This window comes from Phaseolus vulgaris, chromosome 2, assembly GCF_000499845.2.
Source record: "Phaseolus vulgaris cultivar G19833 chromosome 2, P. vulgaris v2.0, whole genome shotgun sequence".
Classification (NCBI taxonomy): Eukaryota; Viridiplantae; Streptophyta; class Magnoliopsida; order Fabales; family Fabaceae; genus Phaseolus; species Phaseolus vulgaris.
The window spans coordinates 47,063,826-47,091,133 of NC_023758.2; the positions used below are offsets into that span (position 1 = coordinate 47,063,826).

At 33.3% G+C, this 27,308-nt stretch overlaps 4 protein-coding genes across 5 annotated transcripts; 3 read left to right on the forward strand and 1 right to left on the reverse strand.

The window, feature by feature from the left end:
- Positions 1-369: 369 nt before the first annotated feature.
- On the reverse strand, positions 370-6,853 carry LOC137812776 (26S proteasome regulatory subunit RPN13). Its single transcript, XM_068614972.1, has 14 exons — positions 6,652-6,853; positions 6,415-6,474; positions 5,917-6,009; positions 5,757-5,816; positions 5,252-5,290; positions 5,097-5,171; positions 4,934-5,000; positions 3,618-3,696; positions 2,083-2,198; positions 1,974-1,997; positions 1,398-1,492; positions 1,248-1,325; positions 1,107-1,161; positions 370-713 (listed from the first exon to the last, which is right to left on the reverse strand). The coding sequence occupies exons 2-14, from the start codon at positions 6,451-6,453 to the stop codon at positions 574-576; spliced, it is 960 nt and encodes a 319-aa protein (XP_068471073.1). The 5' UTR covers positions 6,454-6,474; positions 6,652-6,853; the 3' UTR covers positions 370-573.
- A 1,971-nt stretch (positions 6,854-8,824) lies between these two features.
- On the forward strand, positions 8,825-15,258 carry LOC137812775 (uncharacterized). Of its 2 annotated transcripts, none has more exons than XM_068614971.1 (9): positions 8,825-9,157; positions 9,251-9,356; positions 9,520-9,701; positions 10,076-10,221; positions 11,490-11,581; positions 11,730-12,013; positions 12,547-12,610; positions 13,767-13,829; positions 14,865-15,258. In XM_068614971.1, the coding sequence occupies exons 1-9, from the start codon at positions 8,964-8,966 to the stop codon at positions 15,054-15,056; spliced, it is 1,323 nt and encodes a 440-aa protein (XP_068471072.1). In that variant the 5' UTR covers positions 8,825-8,963; the 3' UTR covers positions 15,057-15,258. The 2 variants fall into 2 exon arrangements, with proteins under 2 accessions (XP_068471072.1, XP_068471071.1); XM_068614970.1 differs by having other exon boundaries at positions 8,830-9,157; positions 12,547-12,625.
- Positions 15,259-15,788: 530 nt separating this feature from the next.
- Positions 15,789-19,239, forward strand: LOC137812773 (pollen receptor-like kinase 1). Its single transcript, XM_068614967.1, has 3 exons — positions 15,789-16,937; positions 17,211-17,801; positions 18,500-19,239. Exons 1-3 carry the CDS (start codon positions 16,280-16,282, stop codon positions 19,108-19,110), a joined length of 1,860 nt encoding a protein of 619 aa, XP_068471068.1. The 5' UTR covers positions 15,789-16,279; the 3' UTR covers positions 19,111-19,239.
- A 2,180-nt stretch (positions 19,240-21,419) lies between these two features.
- LOC137812772 (U-box domain-containing protein 35-like) lies at positions 21,420-25,699 on the forward strand. Its single transcript, XM_068614966.1, has 10 exons — positions 21,420-21,675; positions 21,850-21,968; positions 22,129-22,250; positions 22,686-22,888; positions 22,992-23,052; positions 23,422-23,716; positions 23,826-23,927; positions 24,051-24,455; positions 24,597-25,376; positions 25,459-25,699. The coding sequence occupies exons 1-10, from the start codon at positions 21,498-21,500 to the stop codon at positions 25,528-25,530; spliced, it is 2,337 nt and encodes a 778-aa protein (XP_068471067.1). The 5' UTR covers positions 21,420-21,497; the 3' UTR covers positions 25,531-25,699.
- Positions 25,700-27,308: the final 1,609 nt, after the last annotated feature.

Below are 27,308 nucleotides of genomic sequence, written 5' to 3' on the forward strand. Positions count from 1 at the left end.
TTTCAACTTTCCTAAACTTTACTATAACATTTTTAGAAGAGCAATACAAGGTCTGACGCTGGGCAAGGTGGCATGGTACATGTGGAGAAGCACTGGGGATGCTACACAAGGTTGATACGGGACTAATGCCCATTTGCAAATCTATTAGTTTATATTAAAGCTTAAATTCTGACTTTTCACTACTATAAATTACAAATTCACGCTATTAGCATTTATGAGGGATTGAAAAACAGTTTTCGAAAATCTAGGGTAAAAACATCTAAATTTGGAGAACCGAAAACCCAAAAATAGATATTCAAATTTTTCAAGACTGACAACATATTTAAACTTTAATTTATTATACATACTAGTATAAATTATGAAAATGACTTTTGAAGAAACGGGAAACATATTGCTTAGACTTTATTGATCAATAACTCACTATAACCTTGAAAGATTCTCAAATTATATTTGCAACTTTTTCCCACTGCATTTTAAATTTCTTTTTAAGCAGAAAATGTCCATGAAAAGAAAATAAAAACATGAGATGATTCTTGAATCTATAAATAAAAAAACGATGCTGAATAAGCCACTCTACTGAGATTCATCCATTGGGTCATGACGATTACAAGATTGAGATCTTAAATCCTGATCATCTTGCCTATCTTCAGACTCTAACGACTCGGAAACGGAATCCTCAAGAGCCTCAAGAAAAGACAAAACCGTGAACTTGTCTGCCATGAAAGAAAAAAATTTCCATCAATATTAAATTATCAAACCAATAATTCGATAATAGTTTCTAACTTATTTTTTCTCATTTTTGTGACCTTTCACAAAACGCATGAAATAGGAAATTCCCAATTTCGTACAAGACAACCATGCAACACACGTTTAAGCCCTAAAAAGGCATAGAAGTTAGGAAGAAAATGCTGCAAAATTATCTGAGTGGTGTTCAATGACAAGTCCCTTTTCCCACAACTCACTTCAAACTCGATAAAAAAAAAAAAGCAGCCATTATAACACGTCCTCACAAGAAGCTAGATTTGAGAAGAAAATACAAATGTGGCCATTCTAGAATAGAACTCAATAATGCCCGGACTAAAGACTAAGAAGAAAGTACTACTCACATTTACTTGGATCAATTCCAAACTGAGACAAGTCTATCTGCCCCGTCCGAAGTACCTATAGCGATAAATAAATAAACACATTTGTTAAGTATATTTTGAAAAGAAATGTAAAATAAGATAAGTGAAGCACTGTATTCTCACATAAGTAAATGAATCTACTTGCTGACGGAAAGGTGGGCTCTGCAACAACTCCAATATCTCTTCTGGAGAGGACTTACCCTGCATCAAACAATATTGCATGAATCTGTAACTTAAGGAATACTAAAACTCAATTACCACATTGACATCTACCTCAGGTAAGTAGGGAGCTAAACGCTGCTCCAAAGGTAATGTCTCCATCAATGGCATTATTAGATCAGGCTTCAGTATATCGCCAAGTCCCAGGCCTAATGAAATACAGGAAAATTGTTAAAAGTAGATTTATTTTACCAACATTTTGCCCCCAAAAAAGATAAGATGCACAGTCTAACTTATTCCTACAAATCCACCACATCCTACATTGGCAATCAGAAGTTCAAAATCAAAAAGCATGGCAGCAATGATAACTGGCATTAAACATGAAACTTTGGACATTATAACATTGCGCATGCATATTAAATAGTGAATCCGGGAGCCCCCCCCAAAATTAATATCACTCTAGTGGTGAACCAAACATTGTTACCCATAACTGAGCCAGATAAAATCTTGTATCCTGGTTAGTTCATATTTATTCCTATCTCATCATCATGCTGAAAAATGCACTTCAGTATGATCCATACAGTCTCTAGTTTGAACTTTGGATGTAAAAATAGCATGCAATACTACGTGTTGAAGACACCTTTATCCTTGTATTCAAAAGGAATGGAATATAGTACGCGGAAAGATTACCTCCATCAGGATCAATAATACTATCTGCAATAGAAAATAAAAATAGATTAGGCCTCAATAATTAAAAATATATAAAAGGAGATTTGTTTCTTTCAAGCGAACTTGATACCTGCAGGCCCAATGTCACTCAATATTCTCTGGAGATCTTCCAATCTAACCCGACCAGAAGACGGTGCATCACTAGTTGCTTCCACACGCAAGTTTGGGATACCTAGGTTTGCAGCTCTTTTAAACAAAAAAAATCCAACGCATAATTTAGTGTCTAGTTGGCCATATATAAGAATAAGCAATATAAAACAAAGTGAGATTCATCATAATCCCATCCCACCCAACTATTGATTTTCAGTCAAAGGCATAACTAAACATTTTACCCTATAAAATGTAACCTCAATTTAGACTACCAAATCTCAAAAGAAGAATGGTCATGACTCCTACGACCTTAAATAACATAATCTCATGCTTGGAAAAAAATTTGAAGATATTTAGCAGTGAGATGAATAAGGAAGCCATGCGTCATTAAGAACTTAGAACATTGGCTGGCCGAGATGAGACAATTTGCTAATGAAAATAATTTTGTAGTTTAAAAGCTTGACAACATTTTCAGGCCTTTACCTTTTATTTTATTTTAGTAGAGATCCTATATCAACTATAAATATGATCAAATTATAGTATATATAAATGGATTCAAACCTCACATTACAAGCCGATTTTGTAAGTTAGGCATAAAACTAACAAGGTTGCAATCGGAATACCTTCAATTCAAATATCTAATCTCACGCTCAAAACGTGAGTCCTCCACATGAGCGGTTGTGTTAGAGATCGCCCATCTACAAGCTATATGACTAGATTATAGCATGCAAGTCATTTGGTGTAAATATCACCTTGCAAGCTGACTTTGTAACGTTGAGCTAGATCTAACTCCACTATCTAAGACTCTTCATTAAAGAACTATTTGTCATAAAAGCAGCATATATTGCATCAAAATTAAATCTACTTGTAGATTCTAAGCACCAGACTTACAACGATGGCTGGAAAGCCACATTAAGGACACCTAGTCAAAGTGGGTTGCCAGTATTTTAAAATAGGCTAAATAGAAGGCGCTAGCCAAAAGGACTTAGTGAAGCATCTTAGTGTGGAGCTGCTACAGTGTCAACTCTTAAGGGGTTGAGAGCCAGCATAGACTAGAGACAAGGTCCAAGTAGTGCTTATAAAACATGGAAAATTATCACCCAACAAGTCAATTTGTCACCCTGAGTATAAGCCCAAATTCTAAAAATGGTTGTTTCCAACTAATTCATTGGGAAATCTCCACGTTAAAAGCTAATTTTGTTTTCATAGCCACGACACAGTGGTTCGGCTTTGAATCAAACAGTCTAGCACAAAAAGGATATAAATACATTTAAAAAGTACAGGATATGCACTGAATTCTACTGTCAAAGAGGAACCACTCATTAGATTTGGCCAGTGCATCATTATTTCCCACTTTCATCAGAACTTTATCAGAATTTCATCTGATAGTATTTTGTACCAAGACGTGCAAATTACTTTAATCAATTAAAAGAGAAAAACAAACCAAGAAAAAGAAATCATTAATTGTGAGTCATAGAATCTGCAAACATTTAAATATCCAAAATACATCAATACCTAGATGTGATGTCATCCTCAGCCATATCTTCAGACACTTGAAGTGGAAGGGATCCCTCAGGCTCCTCTTCACCTAACTCTGTAAATCAGTATATAATTCCCTATTATTTCCATGTTACAAATATAGCTATTTGCCTATGTCACTATGAAATAACCATAGACCTTATTCAAAACAATATCCAAGAGCCAAAACAAAACAGAAGGTTTCCAACTACAAATTTGTTCAGTAGTGTTGTTCACAGCTAGAGACACCTCTACGTATATAATTAATAATCATAGTACCTGGGATCACCTAACCTATTAGTGGAGATGAAATTTAATATTTACATATCTGAGATGATATGGAGCCAATTCAGACTACTTATTCTTGTGATAATATAGCTCCAGTTACAAGAAAATATGAGTCACCTTAATCAAAAGGATCAAACAACTATAAAATGCTTTAGTTATATACTTATTCATTCCCATAAAACATTGACCAAACTAAAGAAAAACAGACAACTTGAAGTTATGCTTGAAGGGTCAGGCAACTAATGAAAATCTGTGACACATGGATACTTCTTCTAAATATTAGTTGTAGCCAGTCATACCAGGTATGTATATGTTACCACTACTTATCACACATCAGTATGTAACCAATACTCACTAATTACTTGAATAGAAAGGTCCACACAAAGCACCAAGTTAAGTTGTTCGATTTGCTGTTAATGAACCATATGAATACTTTTCAAAATGTGTTTTTCTCAGATATTTTTGCTGACATAATATTAGAGTTGTTGGGTAATGTTGAGAATATTGCATTTAATTAATGATTTAATCCCTTTACTTTATGTTTTTATATCTTTTATGTAATATCCCGTGGCACCTGATACCCCAACATGTGCTAGTTTGTAGTATTTCATACCCATACCTGTACATTTACAAGCATCCCTACCCATATCATGCAACTTAGATGAAAATTAAGAGCCACTTGAAACATGTTCAATGGTTTTCATGTATTCTGAAAAGCTTTGTCAAAAATAATAGAGTTCGATTACAATGGACTATGTATACTTCTTGAAAGAAGTGGTTGCCAATTTATTAAATTTCTCAGCCAAAAATCAATAATTCAAAATGAAAGAAAACTGTAATATTTTCCAAAACTATTTAAAGATTGAATTAGAAAATATTTGCCATGACTACTTTCCTTTCATTTATATTAAGAACAAAATCTTATTTCGTAAATGACGTTTAAGCAGCCTGATGACAGAAGGCTTAAGCTAACAAAAAGAAAGTTTGGCATTTTCTACTTTCAAGTAAAAAAAAAGGCAACTTACCCAATGGTCTATTAATGTAATCATTCACTGAGCTACACAGTTGCAAGTCACCGTCAGCATTTGATTCCTAGACAAAATGAAGGATAATATAGAAATGTAAGAACTAGCTAGTCATACAAGTAAACCCTTACTGGATAAAAGGATATTTAGTAGTAAGAACAACCTGCATCCAGAAGAAGAATTTCCTGTCATCGCTAGTAAACTTCAATATATAAACCCTTCCAGATGTTTGATTAACCTACACAACCAATAATTAGAGTCATTATAATCATAAAAAAAATAGTAAAACCAAAATGATTGACGGTAAAGCAATGGAACCTTCTCAAAAACAGCCTCATTCGGAAATATTATCTGATCCTGTTTCAGCCTGGGTCAAGAAAAATCAAGATAAATCCAGCACAAAGGAACATAATATTATAGACTCACAGTGATGCCGTAAAAAAATAATGATAAATAATCAACAGAATAATGGTCAGAAAGGAACAGGAAAAACAACTCAGAAGACAACAAATTTGAGGACAGCAATCAAAACGAACTTCAAATTACAGATGTTAAAAAAAATGACTCACTTATTTCATGTCTAGAACAAAGTAAAATATTAATAAGTTCACAGCTCAATCTCTAGCATTCAGTTATCCATGATTTGCTTCTAGCAGACTGTTAGTATCCCACTATTTAAATATTCACAATGTTAACCCGTGGTTCAAAAATGTGTCATCATTCCAATTAGCCTTAGGTTCCTATATATATATATATATATATATATATATATATATATATATTTCCCTTGAAGTGAATAACAAAAACAGAAAACAAAGGATACGTCTTCAACAACATTTTGTGTGCGATCAAGCCACTGGAAATGGACTAATCCCTCCTCAGCCTGAGACAAAAGTAACCACTTTAAGAAATGTAGTGGCAGTCAAGTGTTTAAAATACCAGGAATAATATTGATTATTATTCAATATTCAACTATACCATACCCTAGCAATTCGAACAAGCCCTTTCCGTGTATCAGGAACAACCTTTTTTCCCTCGAGAAACATTTTACCAGCACGGAACTCCAGCATAACTTCCTGGAAATACATATTTAATCCAATGAAAAAAACAGAGGGAAAAACACTTGAGACTATGATCCCAGACCTACTTTATTCATCAAATTCGAAACAAATTTACCATTAATTTCATATCAAAAGGCAAACACACACACAGACCTACTCTATTCATCAAATTCGAAACAAATTTACCATTAATTTCATATCAAATGGCAAACAAACAAACACACACACACCAACATCTACCTTTAAAGTACTCTGAATCCTTAATGCAATAAACATTCTAGCACAACATTACCCTAAGTTTTCTCACAACAATCCAGATTGTGTTTGGCTCAACATAGAGAAGATTTCGGACCAAAAAAAGGAAACATCTAGTGAAGAAAAAAACTCAATCCAGATTACAAAACACAGAGGCATCATTACCTGATTTTCCGGAAAAGCATCTGCCGAAGACAAACTCATAACTCCAGATTACGAACGGAACTGCAAAACAAGAATCAATTACAAACAAATTTCAAAAACAAAACTAAAATAGCATGCATACACGCATTCTGAGCGACGAATAGTATCCGTTACTTATCAGCAGCAAATATGAGTTCAGGTGATCATTTGAAGAGGAAAAAAAAAACGAAAACCCTAGACGAAGAAATACGAACTTACAAGTGCTTAGTTGATAGTAGGAATCGGCTTGAAAATTGCGCAATGTTGTTGGAATTACTGAACTCAACGCAAAGCAAGAAAAAGGGAAGAAAATTGAAAAAGATAGAGCGCAAGCACAAATCGAGGGTTCCTCCCTCTAATTTATGTGACACTGTTCTCTTCAGTAACACTTTCTTTCCCTTTCAACCTTCGTCTTCAAAATAAACTACGAGAATGACACCCCTATTTTTAATTAATCAATTCCTAATTATTTCCTTTTCTTTATTACGAAATAAAATTAAAAAAATTAAGATTTTTTTGGGTGTAACACATACACTTACCACTTAAAATATTAATATTTTAATTATATTTGTTTTATTTTTAATTTAAAATATTATTATATTGTTATAATAGATTTTCAATATTATATTATTACCTACTTTTTGAGCGTCAAAAATAATATTTTCCATTTTTTTTACCAAAATAATGTGATTGAGTTCTAATTTCATCAAAGTGGTTTCAAATTTTAAAAGGAAAATACTAAATAAAGCAAGTCAAATTTTTTTATACATGACATAAAAACGAAAATCGTATAAGCCTACGAAATATTAAATTATTTTTTTTAAGAAATTCAACAGAAAAAACGTAAAGTTTGCATTTTATGTGAACCGGTGTTTATAGTCTATGGCTTTAGAAAGAATAATTAGGTGTTTTAAATAAAAATATATATTTTAACAACTACATAATCAAAATATATCAGTTTATAATTTTTAAAAAATAAATTCACGTTTCAATAATTTTTTTATTTTTTTAATCTGAATTAATTTATTATTGGGTTATACTCCTTGAATAATGAATGGTTAGAAAAGATATAAAAGTAACAAATTGTATTTTTAATATAAATATGTTATCTTTGACACGAAGTTATATTTATTTGATACTTAAATAAATTAATATTTTATTATTTTATTTTATTTTATTTTAAAAATTAATTGTAGAATAATTATTTTTTTATAGTGTAAAACAAACCTTATTCTTTTAATATAATAGAAGTTTTGACTAACATCTAAACATATAAATATGATTGTTACAAAAGAGAGTAGTAGTTGTTTTTAAAGTAAACTGATAATAGAAATATAAGCAAAATTAAAAGTGGTTTATCATCATCATTCCATCTTTTAAATATGAGAGATTGTGAATTTAGTTAAAAAAAATCCATAAATGAAAGAAATAAGTGAGAACATATTTTAAAAACAAGAAATATGTTATATTATGTTTTTAGGAAAAATAATTTCTTGATGTTATGAAGGTTTTTTTCAAATACCCACAATTTTTTAAAAAACTTATGTAAAAAGATATACTCGTATTATATCACTTCAAATAGTTTCATTACATAGTTTAAAGAAAAAAAAATGTGTTCTATTATATCAAAATTCTAATGGACTACCATGTTGAAATAAATTCTTTTAATATAAAATTAACTACACAATAAGAAAATACAGATTTTCTTTTATGGTAACCAGAAAATAACATATATGATGGAATACGAAATAAAATTCACAATAGAGTGGTTGAGTTATATATTTATGATATATATTTATAAATTAGTTTTATAAGTTGAGTTAAATTTAAATTTATTTAAAGTTTATCTTTAATAAAAATTTAACAAACGTATTAAATGAATGAATAGTTTTCAAATGATTAAATATATTTTTTATTTATTTATTATAAACGAGATTAAATTTTCTACATTAATTATAAATGATATTATTGAAATAATATTTCAATCCACATTGAAAATATTTTGATAATGTAAAAAAAACAATGATATACGACACGAACATGGATATGGAGATACGTAAAATCTCTAAAATGTAGGACATGAGGACATAGATCTATATATTATATAATTATGAATTATATAAATTGACAATAAAGATTATGTGCACAAGTATATTTCAGATTATTTTTTTGAGCAGAAGTATGTTTTTTATGACTAATTTACAAAAATATTTGTGTCTTATTTTTATAATCATAATAACAATTTATACAATAAAGTTTGACTTTTTAGAAAAATAATATATATATTTTTTTAAATTGTGTTTAAACCGTACTAAAATTCTCAAAAATCTAATAAATACTTTTTGAATTGGATATTTCCTCTGCTATAAAATGTCGATATCCCGTTACGATAAGATGAGTGTCCAATGTTATCATTTTGTTAGTGGAAAACCAATTTTGGGTATTTCGGGTGAACATTACCATAGAATTGAACCGCTCTTGCAGGAGGAGCCAAGTGTCTCGTTTCTTTTTCACTGCAAATTCCTATTTCCATGTTCAGTGCATACTCTGTTGGCATTGCCAAACATATATTCATCAGTTTCCACAGAAACCATCAACATTGCTTACAGAACTCACTCTTTCGTTCCGTTTCCATGAATAACCAAAGGGAAGTTGAAAGTGAAACTGAAAGTCACGTGCATTACAACCACACCGATCCCTCCGAATACGCAAGATGGACTGCGAGGTAAGCAACTTTCTTCTCTGTAATTCCATTTTCTGTTTTACATTTCTTGCATTTAGTTTCAATTGATGTGTTGTGATGTTATCTGGGTTTCAGGGAGAGTTTCCAATTTATGTATGCAAGGCCTTGGCAACGAGTCAATGATTTTTACTTCAACGTTGTCCGTGCCAACTTGTCTCTGTCACTTCTCTTCGGACCCCAGGTAGGCAATTTTGTAAATTTTCTGCTTGTAGTATCTGAACCCTAATTTCTGATTCTGATGTTCAGTGTAAATGGAATGTTTGCTATCTTATGAATGGTTAGGGGTGTGTATGTGTGAGTACTGTCTTTGACTATTTGTATGTTAATTCATGGCTTTCTATCAGACAATTCTTGATCACAATGATACTGGAATTGCAGCACTTTCTGATCAGAGTGAGTTGGAAAGTGTTGCATCTGAGGATCGCTCTGGGAGGTGGGCGAGGAGGACGTTCAAAATTATTCTTTCGTATCATGGGGGTTCATTTGATGGGTGGCAAAAGCAGCCAGGCTTGAACACTGTCCAAGGGCAAGTTGCACTTCATACATTTACGGCTTCTGCAGTTTTGTGCCTATTGCAAATGGAATATCTTACCATCAGTTGGATGGAGTACCTTTTTGTGTTATTACAGAGTTATGAGGCTAGCGTATTGCGGTTTTTGTCACATATAAGATGCCTTTACCAACTAGCTTTCTCAATTTGTATTATGTTACTTGTGTATATAAATTTTCATGAATATTAGTTGATCTTTAGAATGCATACTGATATAGGTGTGTGACACAATTGAACATGGTACAAGTGTTTCCTTGTCTTCTCCTTTACTGCTTCATGCTCACCATTGGTTTACCTTTTTATTGGATGATAATTCTGCTTCTTGCTCTTGTACTCATTTGTTCATGCAGCATTGTAGAAGCGTCACTTGGCAAATTTGTTGATGAAAAGAAAACACAACTGCTAAAGGATAAAGGTTTGCCTATTGAAGGTTGTGCTGTTGTTGCTGGTCGTACAGACAAAGGTGTGACAGGCCTTCAACAAGTCTGTTCTTTCTGTAAGTAATTTCCCTGTTATCAGTAATTCTTTTCCTATGTCCAAGACTTTGTATACATAAACTGTCACACACTCTGATTTCAGCATGTAAGAACTAAGAAGATAAATCTGGAGTCCCAAAGGATCTCTTATAATTGCAGTATTTGGGACTAAGATTGTTTAGTACTATTTGACCTCATGTTTATGCACTTATAGTTCTATAATCAGCAGTAGGCACTTTGATTGATTTGGAAATTTCTTACATCAAATGTGTTAATACCTGACTTCATTTGATATGGCCTCTTAGATGCCTAGATGTGTATGATGTCTTTGGTTGGTTAAATTTAACATTCACATGTCCTTACTCAAAACGTATATTTCCTGAATAAAGGGCATCTGAAATGCCTATGCCTTCTCATATCCACGTACAGTAATATCTTTGATTTTTGGGACCACCAAAAGGCCTCCGTAGCGTGATTCTGCTCTTTCTTGGGTAGTTTCTGCCTCGTTCTGGCAGAATTTTATTTGATTGCTTGTTTCCTCACAGTGGGTTCCTGTGGTATGGGGAACTCTTTGTAGGCTGTGGGAACTTGGATGGTTAGGTTACTCTGTTTTCTAGAGGCAAGAAAAATCATAATTGAAACTAGAGATACTCTTTTTTATTTTTCTCTGGTGAATATTTAAATTTTTGTAGAAAGTTCTTCTGCTTGATGTGATTCTGGTAAGTCTGTTGTCTACGGAATGGATGGTTCCTTATAGGTTATGTGAGATCTATTAATATGGTTCTTTTAATGAATACCAAACTTGGAGGCAAGTCTAAGTACACCAGAAGCTTAACTGAAACCATAAAAGAAGAAAGAAAGAAGTTATCACCAGCATCAAGTCATAAGGTAGACTGGGACTATAAGAACTATGATTGAAATCATTTATAACATGAAATACAACTAATGCATGTTATCAGATTTTGAAAGAACCAAAGAAACCCTTTCTTAAATTTTTCAGTGATATGTTCCCATGTTCTTATGTATGGATTCAACAACACTAAAACATTCTTGCATTGACACAATTTATAGTCTTGGAGGAAATGACGCTTATCATGCAGGGCTATATTTTTCAATTTATTAAATTAGTGTTATGCCATGTAAGGAAAGAAAACTTTCAGAAGTTACATGAATTTTTCCCCAGATAGTGAGGCATACAGGGTAGTGGGTGAGTAGGTTCATTTTTAGCACTCTTTGGTTTTTGTTAAGGTTTTTTGCACTCCTGATATAGGGTTCATTATATACACAGATACATGGAAGAAGGATGTTAAACCAAGAGATATTGAAGATGCTATCAATCAAGCAGCTCTAGGAAAACTTAGAGTCATATCAGTTTCTGAGGTAATATCCTTTTCAGGAAATCTGCAATGGGAGCTAATATTTGATATCAATTGCTTGTGACAAACAAAGAAGATGGCTTGTAGAATTGAGTTCTTTGTTCTTCACACTTCATGGAATAGTTATTCTGATAAGATATGACTCATTGTAGGTATCACGCGTATTTCATCCGAATTTCTCTGCCAAATGGAGGCATTACCTTTATATATTTCCACTTACCAATGGGTACAGGGACCAAAGTAACAGCAATGGGGAGTCCTGTGACATTTCTAAATATAATGAAATGCATGATTCTTCCAGCAAGGACGGGATAGAAAATCAAGAGAAATCCTATCTGTTCAGTGTAAGCAAGGTAAATGTGCTTTTGAGAAAATTGGAAGGAAAACTGCTATCCTACAAGATGTTTGCTCGTGATACAAAAGCTTCAAGAAATGAGTAAGAACTTAATTCTTGAATTTCTATCAATGCTCACTTCATCATCTCATTCGTCTGCAGTGCACATTAGAGAAACTACCAATAATATTTTGGGGAGGGTAGCAAAATTAATGGTTGTGTGATAATTATTTGGAATTAAATCTTAAATTATTTCAATTGTTTCCGATGAATCAAATTTTATCGGTAGTTTTAGTTGTGAGCACTTTTCAATCTAACATCAAATCCTTCATGGCCAAGAGCTCTAGAATTCAATTCTTGCTTTCTTTATTCTTCTTGTAAAATAAGTCTCATTTCAGCACAAAGTTGATGGGTCTATGAATTGTCCAAGCTTCAAGGTTGAAAGGGCTTTTGCAAGAGGGAGCCTGTTAGAAATATAATATAAATACCATTCACGGGTTTTCACTTAACAGTTTAAGCTTTTGTGATTATTGATTCATGACACGACTTACATATTTGCTTGGTGTTACCATGACTTATAAGAGGAGGGGAGTTGTGATGCATTGAATTGGCTTATGACTGTCATTCCGTTTCAGTGGTCCACCTACTGAGTGTTTTGTTTACCATGCTCGAGCTATGGAAGTCAAACTGCCAACAACTGTGAGTGCCAGCCATGTAACCATTTTTTGTCTTTCCTTTATCTCTTTTTTTGTTGCCCAGAATTATTATACTTAATTGAAATTATTTCAGTTTATGTGGCTCTTGCTATGTGTGGTTAAGCTTGTGGATGTGTCTTGCTCCTGATTTGCAATATTGCTTGGCTTAAAACTTGCTCCAATAGGGGTGAATCCATTTTGTTTCTAGCTTAGCTTTGGATTTATTCTTTCAAGTGATCTAGGCAGAAACGTGACTGAGAAACCAATAGTTGAATTCAAATCATATTCATTAACCATATGATGAAAAATCAATTATTCGTTATATTTTTCCACAGAATAGGTAGGGCAAATTTTTTCAAGTGTATAATGAATATGGGAAATAAGGGCCATTGCTGAGCTGGGTGTTTGCAATATGTGGCACAAGCATCATTAAATCCTTTTATAATATATTTTCTATATGATGTTATCTGTTCTCAGCAGTTTTATATCTTCTAGAAATGTTAGAAAAGGGCTAGAGAACCTTCTGTTCATTCACTAGGTTCTCAATGGTTTTATAATGTTCCTTTCAAATACACAGTATGAAATATATAGTGTAATATTGTTAATTAGCTGAAGATTGTATCATATTACTTTCATTAGAAGTCTTGGCCATTTAGCTCATTCTGCATTGAAGTGAATTCAACTATTTTTTTTTTAATTTGGTCAGTTGGCCTCCTACCAAATGTGCTGATATTTCCTAGGATGACTTTAAACATATCCGTTTGGTTAAACTTGCTGTAACATGAAAGTTATGCAATTTTGTGTATGACTTTCAATATTAACAGATTTCATTTGTTCAGAAAATATTTAGTTACTTACATGATTAGTACGCCCTTGACTCTCTCTTCTCTTCACTTTCTTCTCAAAGCATGTATGTGGTTTTAGCAAATATGGATTTCCAGTGGTTTTCCCATAAATAAATTAGCATGTCAAAAACTATCAATGAGTTCCTGTGATTTTTACATGTGTATATATTGCATCTTCTGAGACGTCTTTCAAATCATTTGGCCCCCCCTTGTGGCAAATGTAATTCAACAATCACTTCTAGCTATGAGTTTACTGTGTACTTTGGTTGAGAGAAGAGCTGTATTTATGCTGGATTTCACTCGTGACATTTTTAGGACTGTGGTGAAGAAACAAAGGTGATGTGTGTTGAGCTGGTAGCTAATCGCTTCCTACGAAAGGTAACTGCTGTGTAATTTTTGCTTTCGCTCTAGGAAACATATGAAGGTTTTTGGCTTCTCTTATGTATTGTTAAAATGTAGATAATCAAATCTGTTGATGTAAATATGAAAAGTAAAGCATCCCAAGTTTATTGCAAGGTTAATGTAACTTAATATGAATAGAAGTTGACACGATAGCATGGCTTGGAGTAACACCTTTATCGTTCTAGATATTGACGAGTTGATTTTCAACACAAATGAATCAATTTAAAGTACAATTTTATTGTTCTATTCTACCCAGGTATATATACACTAAATTAAAAAAAATACTTGAAATTAATAACATTTATATTTAACAATAAAATACAAGTGAACACCTACACAAGTGAATACAATTATTTTAGATTGGAATTATCAATCATCATCTTCTAAATTAAATTCTTTATCATTTTCACTATTATTAGGTCTATAGATTTCAATTATGGATATTAATATCCCAAAAAAGCCTCGATGTCTCGTGAGGTATTTTTCAGAATCAACACATAGATATTAGGAAAAATCCAAGTTAGACTTTGACTAGAAATATTGTGAAAATACAGTATACAAGGGAAGACAATTCTTGCTTTATAAGTTGGTTTTGTAGGATTGAATTAAGCCTAAACAGTTTGAAAGGGGTATATTGAGAAAAAATCAAGCATTAACTAGAGATACTGCTAGAATACAGTATATAAAGGGAGATAATCTACCTAACATATCTTATAAGAGTTTGTAGGCTTGAGTTAGCCTAAATATCTCTTAGACACTACTATAGCTTTATCAATTCTTCTACTCATAAAAGTGTTTTTTATTCCCTGATAATGGAAATGTCATGGGGCTGGGTTTCTGGCGCATAGCTTGTCTCCAATAGTCCTTTTATGCCCCCATAATTCTTGCTAAATACCATTATCTTGTGTTTTCCTGTAAAAAAAGTTGTTTTAATTCCTCCGTTAGAACAATTGGTGTGCTAGATTTATTTATTTTGAATTGCCTTGGTTGAAGCTAATCATATTTTTATAGATGGTTCGGGTGCTTGTAGCAACCTCAATTAGAGAAGCTGCTGCTGGTGCTGAAGATGATGCCTTGATAAAGCTCATGGATGCCACATGTAGGCGTGCTACTGCTCCTCCAGCACCCCCTGATGGTTTATGTCTAGTTGATGTTGGGTACACTGAGTTTGACCCTCAAAAGTGTTTCATTCTGATAGAGTAAAGCCCTTGTGCCCACTAGTTCTCATTCCTAATCACATTTACAGAGTCAGTCACACTTGCAGATACCTGAAGCTGCATTTTAATATATTTTGCAATTAGATGCTCCACATTGTGATTACTTCTAGAAATTGACATTTTGGCTCGACTTTCTTGTACATTTAGACTTTTTTTATTATTATTTTAAACATTTAGACTTTCTTGTATATATATTTGGTTTGTTTATATACTTGCACACATAACCAAATTATCGGCGACAAAGTAAAAGAACAATTTTTTTAAAAGCTCTCGTGGATCAATATTAAAAGAAACTACATCGAGGAACCAAATTGAATATCTTGCTTGCGTGAGGGAAAAATGTATGAATATTAGTTTTAATGCTTTATAGAAGGAGGAATGCAATAAGGAAAAAGGAAAGAAATAAAAGATAGAAATATGAAAGAGCTTTCTTGAAGTTAATTTTAGAGAAATGCATATAGTTTTGAAAGTTTTATCGAGTTTTTTTAAAGAAAATAAATCTGACTGCGTATACACTGTCTTTATTATGTACATGCAAATATTTGTAAGTAAAATGTAGATATGGTATTCGTGGTTGGATAATGATATAGGGACTTATACTACCACATTCCAATCCTCAATATTATTATTTTAATATTTTTCATATCATTTAATTATAATTTTTTTTTTTATATATATTTATATATAAATTAATCACATAATGTGGAAGTTGTTTCAGCTTGTAGGAGGGAGTGCTCTGGAAGTTGGAATTGAAGGTGATAAGTTACAGTGAAGGTGTGTGATAGGGTTGGATGCATGCATGGGAGTGTTGTTATGTCAAGGAAGAGTCACTGGGAAGAGAAAAGAGGATCTAAAAATAGGGATGGAGAAGGGATTGTTTGTTTGTGTTGAGGAAATCTGAAGGCTCTCCGGGTGCTTCTCACTTTGAATGCATGCACATTGTGGTGAGGCCTAGAAAAAAGAACAAGAGACTTCGTCAACCTCTCTCTAAACAACTTTCTCTATCATCACCATCTCCTATTCTTGACACTTCCTTTTCTTTCCTCTTTCACCCTCTTCTTCCAATCCCATCAAAACTTTTCCACCCTCCAACTCTTCATTCTTCTTCTTCCTCTTCTGCAACCTCGTCACTGCCTCCTAATCTCACCACCATTCTGAGCCCCGCCCTCCTCAGGGCGCGCACGCCGCCCCTGGTGCCTACCATTCACTATGGCACTAAGTGGCAGGCATTACTGGATCATCTTCATCCTTTTTCAAGCACCCCTTCTTCTCTATTCTGCCGCTTCGGACTTTGAATTGCTCCTCAAACTCAAAGATAACTTGGAAAACTACGGTTCCTCCTTGGACTCATGGAACTCTACCACTCCTCCTTGCAACGTTGGCCATGCCAACTGGCATGGCATTCTTTGCTACGAAGGAAAAGTGTGGGGCGTGAAGCTTGAGAACATGGGGCTCAAAGGGGTCATTGACATAGAATCTCTAAAAGAATTGCCTTACCTAAGAACCTTGAGTTTCATGAACAATAATTTGGAGGGTTCATGGCCCGAAATTCACCTCTTGGTTGGTCTCAAGTCTATTTACCTTTCGAATAACAAGTTTTCTGGGGAGATTCCTTATAGGGCCTTCGAGGGGTTGAAGTGGTTGAAGAAAATTCATCTGTCGAACAACCAATTCTCGGGTTTTATTCCAACTTCGGTGACACAGTTACCGAGACTCATAGAGCTGAGGTTGGATGGGAATCAATTCACTGGCCCCATTCCCCATTTTCATCACCTGAACAGATTGAGATCGTTTAATGTTGCTAATAATGAGTTGCAGGGTCAGATTCCTCACACCATTAGTAGAATGCCGGTTTCTTCCTTCTCTGGTGAGTCACCACAAATTCCAAATCCCCCTATTCGATTTTTACAACATAGATTACATACGTATAACATGCATAGAAAGAAACACATACCTGAAGAGATGAAGAACAAAAGCAGATATAGAAGTGCACATATGTATGATATAAAATAGAGGGAACATAAAACAAAACTAAGTCAAAAAATGTTTGAAGTGATAAGAGCATTATTCATTCTAAACTAGCATATATACATGAAATTTACATGCTCAACATCAATCTAAATATGCATGAAATGAGAAGGTAATGAAAGGTTATGTGGAGACCCATTGGAGTCCTGCACCGCGAAGCCCTCCACTGCGAGCATCATTGTGGCAGTGGTGGTTGTTGGCCTGGCAGTGCTTGTGATTGGAGCAGTAGGGTTCATCATTCACAGAAGAAAGCAACGAGAGTCTGCAGCGAGCTTGGGCAATCCATCCAGTGGCCTTGGCAAAGGGCGTATGAGGGGTGGGGGTGATGAGAACCACTTGTCCTCAAGGTCAATGAGCTCCTCACACAGCAGAAGAGGGGATACCATGAGACTCTCTTTTCTGAGAGATGACAGAGAAAGGTTTGACCTTCAAGAGTTGCTGAAAGCCTCTGCTGAGATTTTGGGAAGTGGCTGCTTCAGCTCTTCATACAAGGCTGCTTTGATAAATGGGCCAACAATAGTGGTGAAGAGGTTCAAGCAGATGAACAATGTGGGGAAGGAAGAGTTCCAAGAGCACATGAGAAAGCTAGGGAGTTTGAATCATCCTAACTTGCTTCCTCCAGTGGCTTACTATTACAGAAAGGAAGAGAAGCTCGTGGTCACAGACTATGTTCACAATGGCAGTCTCGCTGTTCGCCTTCATGGTATGTATTATCAACTTTTATGAGACTTTTTAATTCATGAATTGAAGCTGTTTAGTTCTTCACTACTCCTAAATTGATCCTCATTCAAGTAAGAAGTCATAAAACTAGCTGTATATGTGTTATGTTCACTCTGAATAAATAAAAATAAAGCTAAGATAAAAGTTTGACTTAAGATGTAGAATCTCTATATGTCTATGGCTTCAGAAAACTTTCATGCGACATACTGCCATAAACACATCAGAATTTTATATCATGCAATAATTTCCCTAAAAATACCTGAATTAATTTTGTTGTTATAAGTTTGTCCACAGAAGATTTGTTCTGTAAATCTATCTTCCATCACAAATTTAATTCCCATATTTACTTCATACAAAAGAACTGAACTGGTTTGTCATGAAGTAGACATTTTGTTCACTGACTCAATTCCATATATGTATATATATAAAGAGTTTAATTGACTGATAGAACAGATATTTTTACACAATTAATAAATATATATATTTTTTTTTAATTTTTAAGGTGACTATTTCATACACACAAAAAGGCACTGTACATGCTAAATTGGTAGTTTGTAATTGGCTGAAAATTTTAACACATTGTTTATTCATATATAATTGACAAGATAGGGTTACTAAAGAGATAAATAGCTTTGGTTGTTGTGGTAGAGACAATGATACATAAATGGTTATTTGTTTCAGGGCACCAATCCCTGGGAGAACCAAGCCTTGAGTGGCCAGTCCGGTTGGAGATTGTGAAAGGCATAGCAAAAGGTCTTGAATATCTATACAGGGACATGCCAAGCCTAATTGCCCCACATGGAAATCTCAAGTCCTCTAATGTTCTCTTGACTGAATCTTTTGAGCCTCTCCTCACAGACTATGGCCTAGTCCCAGTGATAAACCAGGAATTGGCTCAGGACATCATGGTGATATACAAGAGTCCTGAGTATTTGCAACATGGAAGGATTACAAAGAAGAGTGATGTGTGGTGTCTTGGAATACTGATTCTGGAGATCCTAACAGGGAAGTTCCCTGCAAACTTTTTGCAAAAGGGTAAAGGAAGTGAGGTGAGTTTGGCCAGTTGGGTGGATTCAGTTGTGCCAGAAGAGTGGACCAATGCTGTGTTTGATCAAGATATGGGGGAAACAAAGAACAGTGAAGGAGAGATGGGGAAGCTTTTGAAGATTGCCTTGAATTGTTGTGAGGCTGATGTGGATAAGAGGTGGGATATAAAGGAATCAGTAGCTAAAATCCTTGAGGTGAAGCAAAGGGATGATGATCAAGACAATTTTTTCAAAACATACATTTGACACCACATTATAATATTATAATATTTAAAATTAAAAAATAAATTAAATACGATTAAAATATTATTTGATTGGTTTGTGAAGTGTATGTTTTCTACTTGTGGTGTTTACATATCACCATCACCACCCTTTTTTTACTTCTTATGCTAGTGAAGCAGGCATGGATGGAGTCTTCAACTTCTTGAAAATGTTGGAGACTACCTTAGTTATTGATTCATTCATTGATTTTATGTCCTTCTCCTGACATGAATCAGATATGAATTAGTTTACCTGAGACATCTTCTTTCTCATATTCTCTTTCATGCTGTAATAACCATGCTTGCTCAAACAAAATGGAAGAAGAAAACATAAAGTAATGGAATACATCGACTTCACCTTAAACAAGTGCAATTTTATGTAAAATATACTTAAACAAGACTTTTGAAAAATTACTAATAAGGAAAAAAGTAAATTATAATGGAAATAACCAAATTATATTTATGTTTTTCTTACAAGTTGTTCATGTTTAAATTGACTCCTTTATATAAATTAGTCAAATTTAAACATTTTTTCAAGTTTAATTTAAACTTTAATTATTCAATAATACTATGTATATACAAATTCACATCTAGCATTAAACTAAAACTTAATTGAACTTCTATTTTGTGTTTGAAAAGGAAATTTAAAGAGGATAAGTAATTGGCTTTAGAGAATTTATAACATTTTTCATGAAATATGCTATACGGAAAGCAAATTTAGAAAGAAATAAAAAATTTATAAATTTATGAAAAGTTTACTTAATTAAAATTATAGGATTTTAACTTTTTAAAAAATATTTTTTTCTTCTTTGTATATATCTCCCCTTTTTTTTCTTCTGTCTCATCTATCCTCCATTTCTCTATTTTCTCTTTCCCTCCTCTAGTGTCTCTCTTCTCTCCTTTGTTTCTCCTTTCTTTTCTATCTCTTTTACTTTTCAATTATTTAATATTACATTTTGAATTATATATATTTAAATTCGACTAGTGTTTTTTTTTTTTTTTATATATAAGATTAAAATTTAAAAATATATGTTAAGAAAAGGTCACACGTCTTTCAAATTTTACAATTCGAAAAGTTATTTTTAATTTTGAAATTGTGAAATCCAAAAAAATATATTCTAAATTATGTAATCTATAAGTAAAATATAAACTCTTTATAGACAATTTATTTTCAGATATTCCAAAAACTTGTTCCAGAAGTTATCTTTATAAAGAATAAAATGTCATTTTAAAAATTACGGGGTGCAGTTAAAAGTTGTGGGGATGCCTAAAGAAAAAGCCATAAAAGACACATATGATCTCATACCAGGAAAAAAAAAACTCTAGTTAAAATACCAAATTTTACCATAACAAAAAAACACATTTGACCTCTCTTTAAAACCTTAATTACATCGTTCTAAGTTATTTATTTTCAAACTTATCACAATTATATAGTTATTAAAATAATTATTTAAAAAATGATATGAAAACTTTGACAAGAAGAATTCACTTATTTTATTTGTGGGAAGACTTTCGTAATATTATGAGATACTAAGCCACTTGCTTTTTCTGTGGGTATATATATATATATAAGGGTATATGCAAATTTACACTGTCAACTAATAAAAAATCAATGCATTTTAAAAATTGTTATTTACTGCATATAGTTGTTCTTGATGGAATAATCATGTAAAATAACTTTACAATTAATGTGTAAACACCAATAATGAAGATATATTTTTTGAGTAATAAATAAGCAACATAATATTATAAAAACTAAATAAATAATAACTTATATTTTTATATGTAGTATATGTTTTATTTGTACCTTAATCTATGTTGTAAAAAAACTGTTCCTTAATGTGTTTGCATTAACTATTTTTTGTTTTATAAAAAGCACGTGTATCTTCCTAAAACTAATTCTGTTTTTTTGACGTCAACCTTCCTAAGATTATCGCAAGACTTGTGATGGAACGTTTTGAAAATATTGTTGACGTCAACATTCTCTAATTTTGGAGTGTAATAACAAAGCGCAAGCTAATTAATGGTTGATACTGTGCAATGGAGTTTCAAACAATGCTTAAAATAGCTCTGAGAATAGTCACAGTTAAAGTTATTCATTCCTACACTTGATGTTTTGAAACATTTTGTGAAGGAAAATGATGTTTTAGACAATTTTGAAGTTGTATATAAATCTTATGTGATAGATTTATAAATAAATACTTATAATAAAAGATAAGTTTAGACGATTCGTGAATGACCTGTCTCTTGAGAATTCAAACAAACTATATAAACAGAAAAGTTGGGGTTGAAGACAAGATTCTGTTTATCTCAAACATCGATTATTTTCTAAGCTAGTGAATAATTTGAAGTATTATTCACAAGCCAAAGAAAATGTCAAGGTTGATTCAGGAGAAGAAAATAGGTGCAGGACGTGTGGTGGCAGTGGCAATTGAAAACAACAAAACAAGCCAATATGCAGCAAAATGGGCAGTGGACAATCTTCTTCCCAAAGAACAAGTGCTCTTATTGATCCATGTTAGACAGAGAGCATCTTCCATTCCTACACCAGGTAATCATTAAATCTCCATTTCATGTAATTAATTTCTCTATGCCTATGATTTGTTTGAAATATGGAAGGCCAATTTTGTGACATTATGTGAAGAACATTGTGTGCACCATGAATTGCTCTTTTTGGAATCAATGTTTTGTGACACATTGGTGACTTTAATGATTGTGAATACAGCGGGAAACCTTGTAGCCCTTGATGGCAACGATGATGTGGCTAGGGCATACAGGCAACAAATGGACAATGAATCTAAAGAACTTTTCGCATCATTTCGTGTCTTCTGCAATAGAAAGAGTGTTAGTTCGGAAACATAATTGCTCCTTTCATTTCTTGTCTTCATGCCATTGAGAGAGTTTGCTTTCGATGAAATGAGATTCAGTTTTGTTGATGTTAGGAATCTGGTTTTTTGTCTTAATTCGTTTCCTTTTCAATGTTTTTGTTCTCAATTCAAAACAGATACAATGCAAAGAGGTGATACTGGAGGACATGGATATAGCTAAGGGATTAATAGAAGGTATTTCTAAGTATTCCATCGAGCTTCTGGTACTCGGGGCACCTTCAAGGAGTGGTCTTGTTAGGTAAGAACTCCCTACTCACCAAACTCTAATTCAAACTAGCATGCTTGATCTCGACCAAGATAACAAACATTATCAAAAACAGTGAACAAACAATCTTGCAATAACAACAATGGTTAATTGGCTAAAGAGGAAGAACACATTGTATGAATTTGACTTTGTTTTAAAATCAAATTGAGAGACTTTGCCATAAAAAATCAAAGATCAGGTACTATGAAACTCGGACACGCCTCTTAAAGGGTGTGTGACATATCAGACACCGACATTCGTACAACATTATGACACTTATCGATGAAGTGTCTAATTCAAAAAATATTTGTTGAATTTTTGAATATACGAATCATCAGTATCCCCTGTCAGTATCTGTGTTACATAGATTAGATTAGCCGTTACAAGTGAGTGTAGAATCCTAATATTTTATAATTTTGTTTATGACAGAAGATTTAGGACATCGGATGTTCCAAGTCTTGTGTCCAAAGGGGCACCACCATTCTGTACTGTGTACATCATTTCCAAAGGAAAAATCTCACTGGTGAAAACAGCTACTGCTAAACCTCCAGCTCGTAATAATACACTGCAGCCGCAGCAGTCTAATGGGAGAATGGATCCACAACTAACACGCAATCCTGCCCTCACACGACGTATGCCAATTTCTCCTTTAATCTTTGGCCTATATCTCTTTCTCTAACATTTCTAATTTTTGGTAACATTGCTAAACACTAGATTCATTTATATCTATGACAGCATCAATGGAGAAGTCAGCATACCTTGTCCGCCAGCAACCAGCAGATGAAGAGGAAATGATGTAAGACCACGTGAATCCACAGTTGGAGTGAATGTGAACAATAACATAGCACATTTTAATTTCATAACAAATATATACATACACAAGCACCATCCCATCCATAGTAGGAAATTTCTTTCTCAGAACAAAAGAAAACCAGAAATCATTGGTGATGTGATTGGAGTAGAAACCTCGCATGTTCAAATTTCAAAATCAAATAAGCTATAATGACATCATTTCCATTGAAAGAGCACAAGAATGCTAATTACCAATTTCAATGTGTTCTACAATGGAGATGTACATGAGAGTTTGAGATTGATGAATATTTATGCTTCGGATAGATTTCAGGGTTACTGAGCTGAGAGGACTAACTTGATATTCTGTTGACAGATCACCATTCACAAGACCTGGTAGAGGAGGAAGTTACAGATCATACGAGTCCTCAGTCGCTGACTCTGATATTTCATTCGTGAGCAGTGGAAGGCCTAGTGTTGATAGGATGTTCCCTTCAATGTATGATGATATGGACTCTAGCATGAATCCTCGGCTTTCAACAGGCTCAGATTTTGACAACAGAAGCTATGGCTCTTCATTCTCAGGAGCCAAATCAATTGATCATGGTGACTTCTCATTCAGTTCACAAGACAGTGGGATGTCAATGTCATCGTCGATGTTTTCAGCTCAAGTAAGCTATATATATTTATATATTATAATCAATATGCCAAAACAACCATGATTGATTTTCTAACCGTTTCAAGACCAAGATTTGACAAATGTCTTCTTTGAAATCATAGGATGATGTGGAAGCTGAAATGAGGAGATTGAAGCTAGAACTGAAGCAGACAATGGAAATGTACAGTACTGCATGCAAGGAAGCTATGACGGCTAAGCAAAAGGTACCTTACAGATTTTTATTTAGTCCAAACATGCAAATTCTAAGAATACTACTGCCATGTCATGAAGTGGATAAATGTAATCTGTAAAGTATATGCTGACTTATTGGCACTATTCTCCAACAGGCACTAGAATTACAGCGTTGGAAAGTGGAAGAAGAAAGGAAAATGGAAGAGACACGATTAGCTGAAGAAACAGCACTGGCAAGGGTTGAGCATGAGAAAGCAAAATGTATGGTTGCCATGGAAGCAGTAGAAACATCTCGAAAAATTGCAGAGTTGGAAGCACGAAAGAGAATGAGTGTAGGATCTGGTTATAAGACTGCAGATATATTTTCACACAGTCCTGCCAGGTACAGAAAATACACTATAGAGGAGATAGAAGAAGCAACAAATTTCTTTTCCAACTCTCTCAAGGTCGGTGAAGGTGGTTATGGGCCAGTCTACAGGTGTGAACTAGATCACACGCCAGTTGCAGTGAAGGTATTGAAACCAGGTGCAGCTCAGGGACAGTTACAGTTTCAGCAGGAGGTATGGAAAACGAGACCAGAAACTTGTACATGATTTATGTTCAAAGAACCTACATCATCGTGTTTCTTTTGTATCCCTTGTGATTTGAGGTAATCAATGGACTATGGCTGAATGAATGAACTTTGCATTTGGTGCATACAGGTTGAAGTGCTGAGCAGCATAAGGCATCCAAACATGGTTCTCCTCCTTGGAGCGTGCCCAGAGTTTGGGTGCTTGGTGTATGAGTATATGGCTAATGGAAGTTTAGATGATTGCCTCTTCCGGAGAGGCAACAAAAGAGCTCTTCCCTGGCAGCTGAGATTCCGAATTGCTGCAGAGATTGCAACTGGGCTCCTTTTCCTACACCAGACAAAGCCAGAACCACTAGTGCACCGTGACTTGAAACCTGGGAACATTTTGCTCGACCGTAACTTCGTGAGCAAGATCAGTGATGTGGGATTGGCCAGGCTTGTTCCGCCTTCAGTTGAAGACACCGTCACACAGTATCGCATGACATCAACTGCTGGAACTTTCTGTTACATCGACCCTGAGTATCAGCAAACGGGCATGCTGGGAACAAAATCTGATATTTACTCACTGGGGATCATGCTTCTGCAGATAATAACAGCAAAGCCACCAATGGGTTTGACTCACCTTGTTGAAAGAGCTATTGAGAAGGGGACTTTTGCAGACATGCTTGACCCAGCAGTTGAGGACTGGCCAGTTGAACATGCCATGCATTTTGCCAAACTTTGCTTGGGATGTGCAGAAATGAAAAGAAAAGATAGACCTGATCTTGGAAAGGTTGTGTTGCCCGAGCTCAATAAACTCAGAGATTTTGCTGACGACAACATGCCCATGATGATGATGTTCGGTGCTCCCTCAGGATTCGGTACCAGAAGCAACTACGGTTCCTCAAACTCCTCAAATTCCTCACCTCAAGTGAGTCATTAGTTAGTTTTTGTTCCTTCTTTAGGTTATACTATATATAGTGATTAATTAACATGACATGTTTATCTTGTAGAACTCCATGAGTGAAGAGTCAACGTCAGGAATGTCTGGATACGAATCCCGCTCGAGCTCATCGTATGCATAACTACAAGGGATTATTAGGCAGCTAAATAAACCCCAGCTTAAGAAAATCTCAATATGCACTTCAAACTCCACTCTTTAGTTTGTGCTAGAGAAACTCAAAAGTGTATCCACATGTCTGTGAAAGCTGATTTTTGTCAATATATAAAATAAAATATATGGCGGATTTTACGTAGCTTACAACTTGGTTCAATTAGAATAAAATAAAGAGAAATGATACTTTGATAACTATAAGAGTTGAATATAACTTTTGATAAGATGAATTTAGATATAAATATATATAATAAAAGATAAATTTGTAATTAAATGATATGAAAAAAATATTAAAATAATAATATTAAGAGTTGTAATCTGATTGTATAAAAAATATGAGATGTCTATATATCATTAACTCTAAATAAAAACATCATTTTTGACTTTTTTTTTTTTTAAGTTCGTGTCTACTTTATTCTCTAAATTGCGTCCAAATTAACTTTATTCTCTAAATTACACCTTACTTTCTAAATCCGTAGGTCATTCCATCCATAACTAGTGCATGAATTCATTTTTTATATATTCATAGTACAACTCTCAATATTTTTACTCTTAGTATTTTTTTCGTAAAAGAAAGTTTAAGAAAATCGTAATATGCACTTCAAAGTCTACTTTAGTTTGTGCTAGAGAAACTCAAAAGTGTATTCACCATGTCTGTGACAGCTGATTTTTGTCAATATATAAAATAAAATACGTAGTTGGTTATATGTAGCTTACAACTTGATTCAAATGAAAGAAAAACTACAGTTCCCTAAAACAATTTTGTTAGGAGAAATGATGTTTTATATAATTCTTGATGTTGATGTGATGAATTTAGATATAAGTATATATAATAAAAGATAAATTTATAATTAAATAATATGAAAAAATATTAAAATAATAGTATTGGGAGTTGTAATATGATTGTATAACAATTTTGGATTTATATTACCTTTTGTTAGGGTTTAAATCAAAATAAATACATCTTGTTTGTCTTTTTTCGTTAGGGTCATGTCTACTTTATTTTCTAAATTGTGGAAAATTTTATCAAAATTGTGCACCTTTTTTAGATTTAGACAAATTTTGAAAAAATTATGGAAAATAGTCATTTTTTGGTTAAAGTTGACAATGGTGTAGGCAACATCAATTAAATTCATTAATACGGTTGCAATTGTCATTTCAATTAAAGTTGTCAACTGGATTGACAATTCAGTTTAAATAAAATTGGATATTGGATTCACAACTTCAATATATTTTATCTTAATTAAAGTTGTCAATTTAGTTGACAAGTTAAGTTAATTTTTTTTTAAACAAATGATAATTAATATTTTTCAAAATAAAAATATATAGTTAAAATATTTTTTTTTTAAGACGGTTTCTTCACCTGCATACACCTGCACCTTCATAAATTTTTGTATTTTAAAAAATGTTCCTATTTAATATTTTGGATTACATAATCTAAAAGTCATTTTCTAAATTTGTAATTAACTTTTAGATTATATAATCGGGAAGTCTTTTTTTAAATGCATGATTAGTTTTCAGATTCCATAATCAGAAAGTCTTTTCTAATATGATATTAACTTCCGGAAACCATTTTTCAAATACATGTTCAGATTACATAATCCGGAAGCTACTCTCAAATCTACACTTTCAGATTATATATTTTGGAATACCATCCTGAATTATATAATCGAAATATGAAGATCACATAAAAAGAAAAAATATATTTTTTCATAGAGTTCCAGAAAAAACATATGGATGTGGAGGAAA

Bases quoted from the DNA above. Each gene is read 5' to 3' on its own strand.
- LOC137812776 (XM_068614972.1), bottom strand. From the start codon at position 6,453: ATGAGTTTGTCTTCGGCAGATGCTTTTCCGGAAAATCAG. The intron at 6,010-6,414 runs GTAATGATGCCT...ATGTATTTCCAG, and splicing joins ATGCTTTTCCGGAAAATCAG to GAAGTTATGCTGGAGTTCCG. The intron at 2,199-3,617 runs GTATTGATGTAT...TTTGTTTAAAAG, and splicing joins GAGGATGACATCACATCTAG to AGCTGCAAACCTAGGTATCC.
- LOC137812775 (XM_068614970.1), top strand. From the start codon at position 8,964: ATGTTCAGTGCATACTCTGTTGGCATTGCCAAACATATATTCATCAGT. The intron at 11,582-11,729 runs GTAATATCCTTT...GACTCATTGTAG, and splicing joins GAGTCATATCAGTTTCTGAG to GTATCACGCGTATTTCATCC. The intron at 13,830-14,864 runs GTAACTGCTGTG...ATATTTTTATAG, and splicing joins CTAATCGCTTCCTACGAAAG to ATGGTTCGGGTGCTTGTAGC.
- LOC137812773 (XM_068614967.1), top strand. From the start codon at position 16,280: ATGGCACTAAGTGGCAGGCATTACTGGATCATCTTCATCCTTTTTCAA. The intron at 16,938-17,210 runs GTGAGTCACCAC...TGAAATGAGAAG, and splicing joins GCCGGTTTCTTCCTTCTCTG to GTAATGAAAGGTTATGTGGA. The intron at 17,802-18,499 runs GTATGTATTATC...TATTTGTTTCAG, and splicing joins TCTCGCTGTTCGCCTTCATG to GGCACCAATCCCTGGGAGAA.
- LOC137812772 (XM_068614966.1), top strand. From the start codon at position 21,498: ATGTCAAGGTTGATTCAGGAGAAGAAAATAGGTGCAGGACGTGTGGTG. The intron at 21,969-22,128 runs GTTAGTTCGGAA...AATTCAAAACAG, and splicing joins TCTTCTGCAATAGAAAGAGT to ATACAATGCAAAGAGGTGAT. The intron at 23,053-23,421 runs GTAAGACCACGT...TTCTGTTGACAG, and splicing joins GCAGATGAAGAGGAAATGAT to ATCACCATTCACAAGACCTG.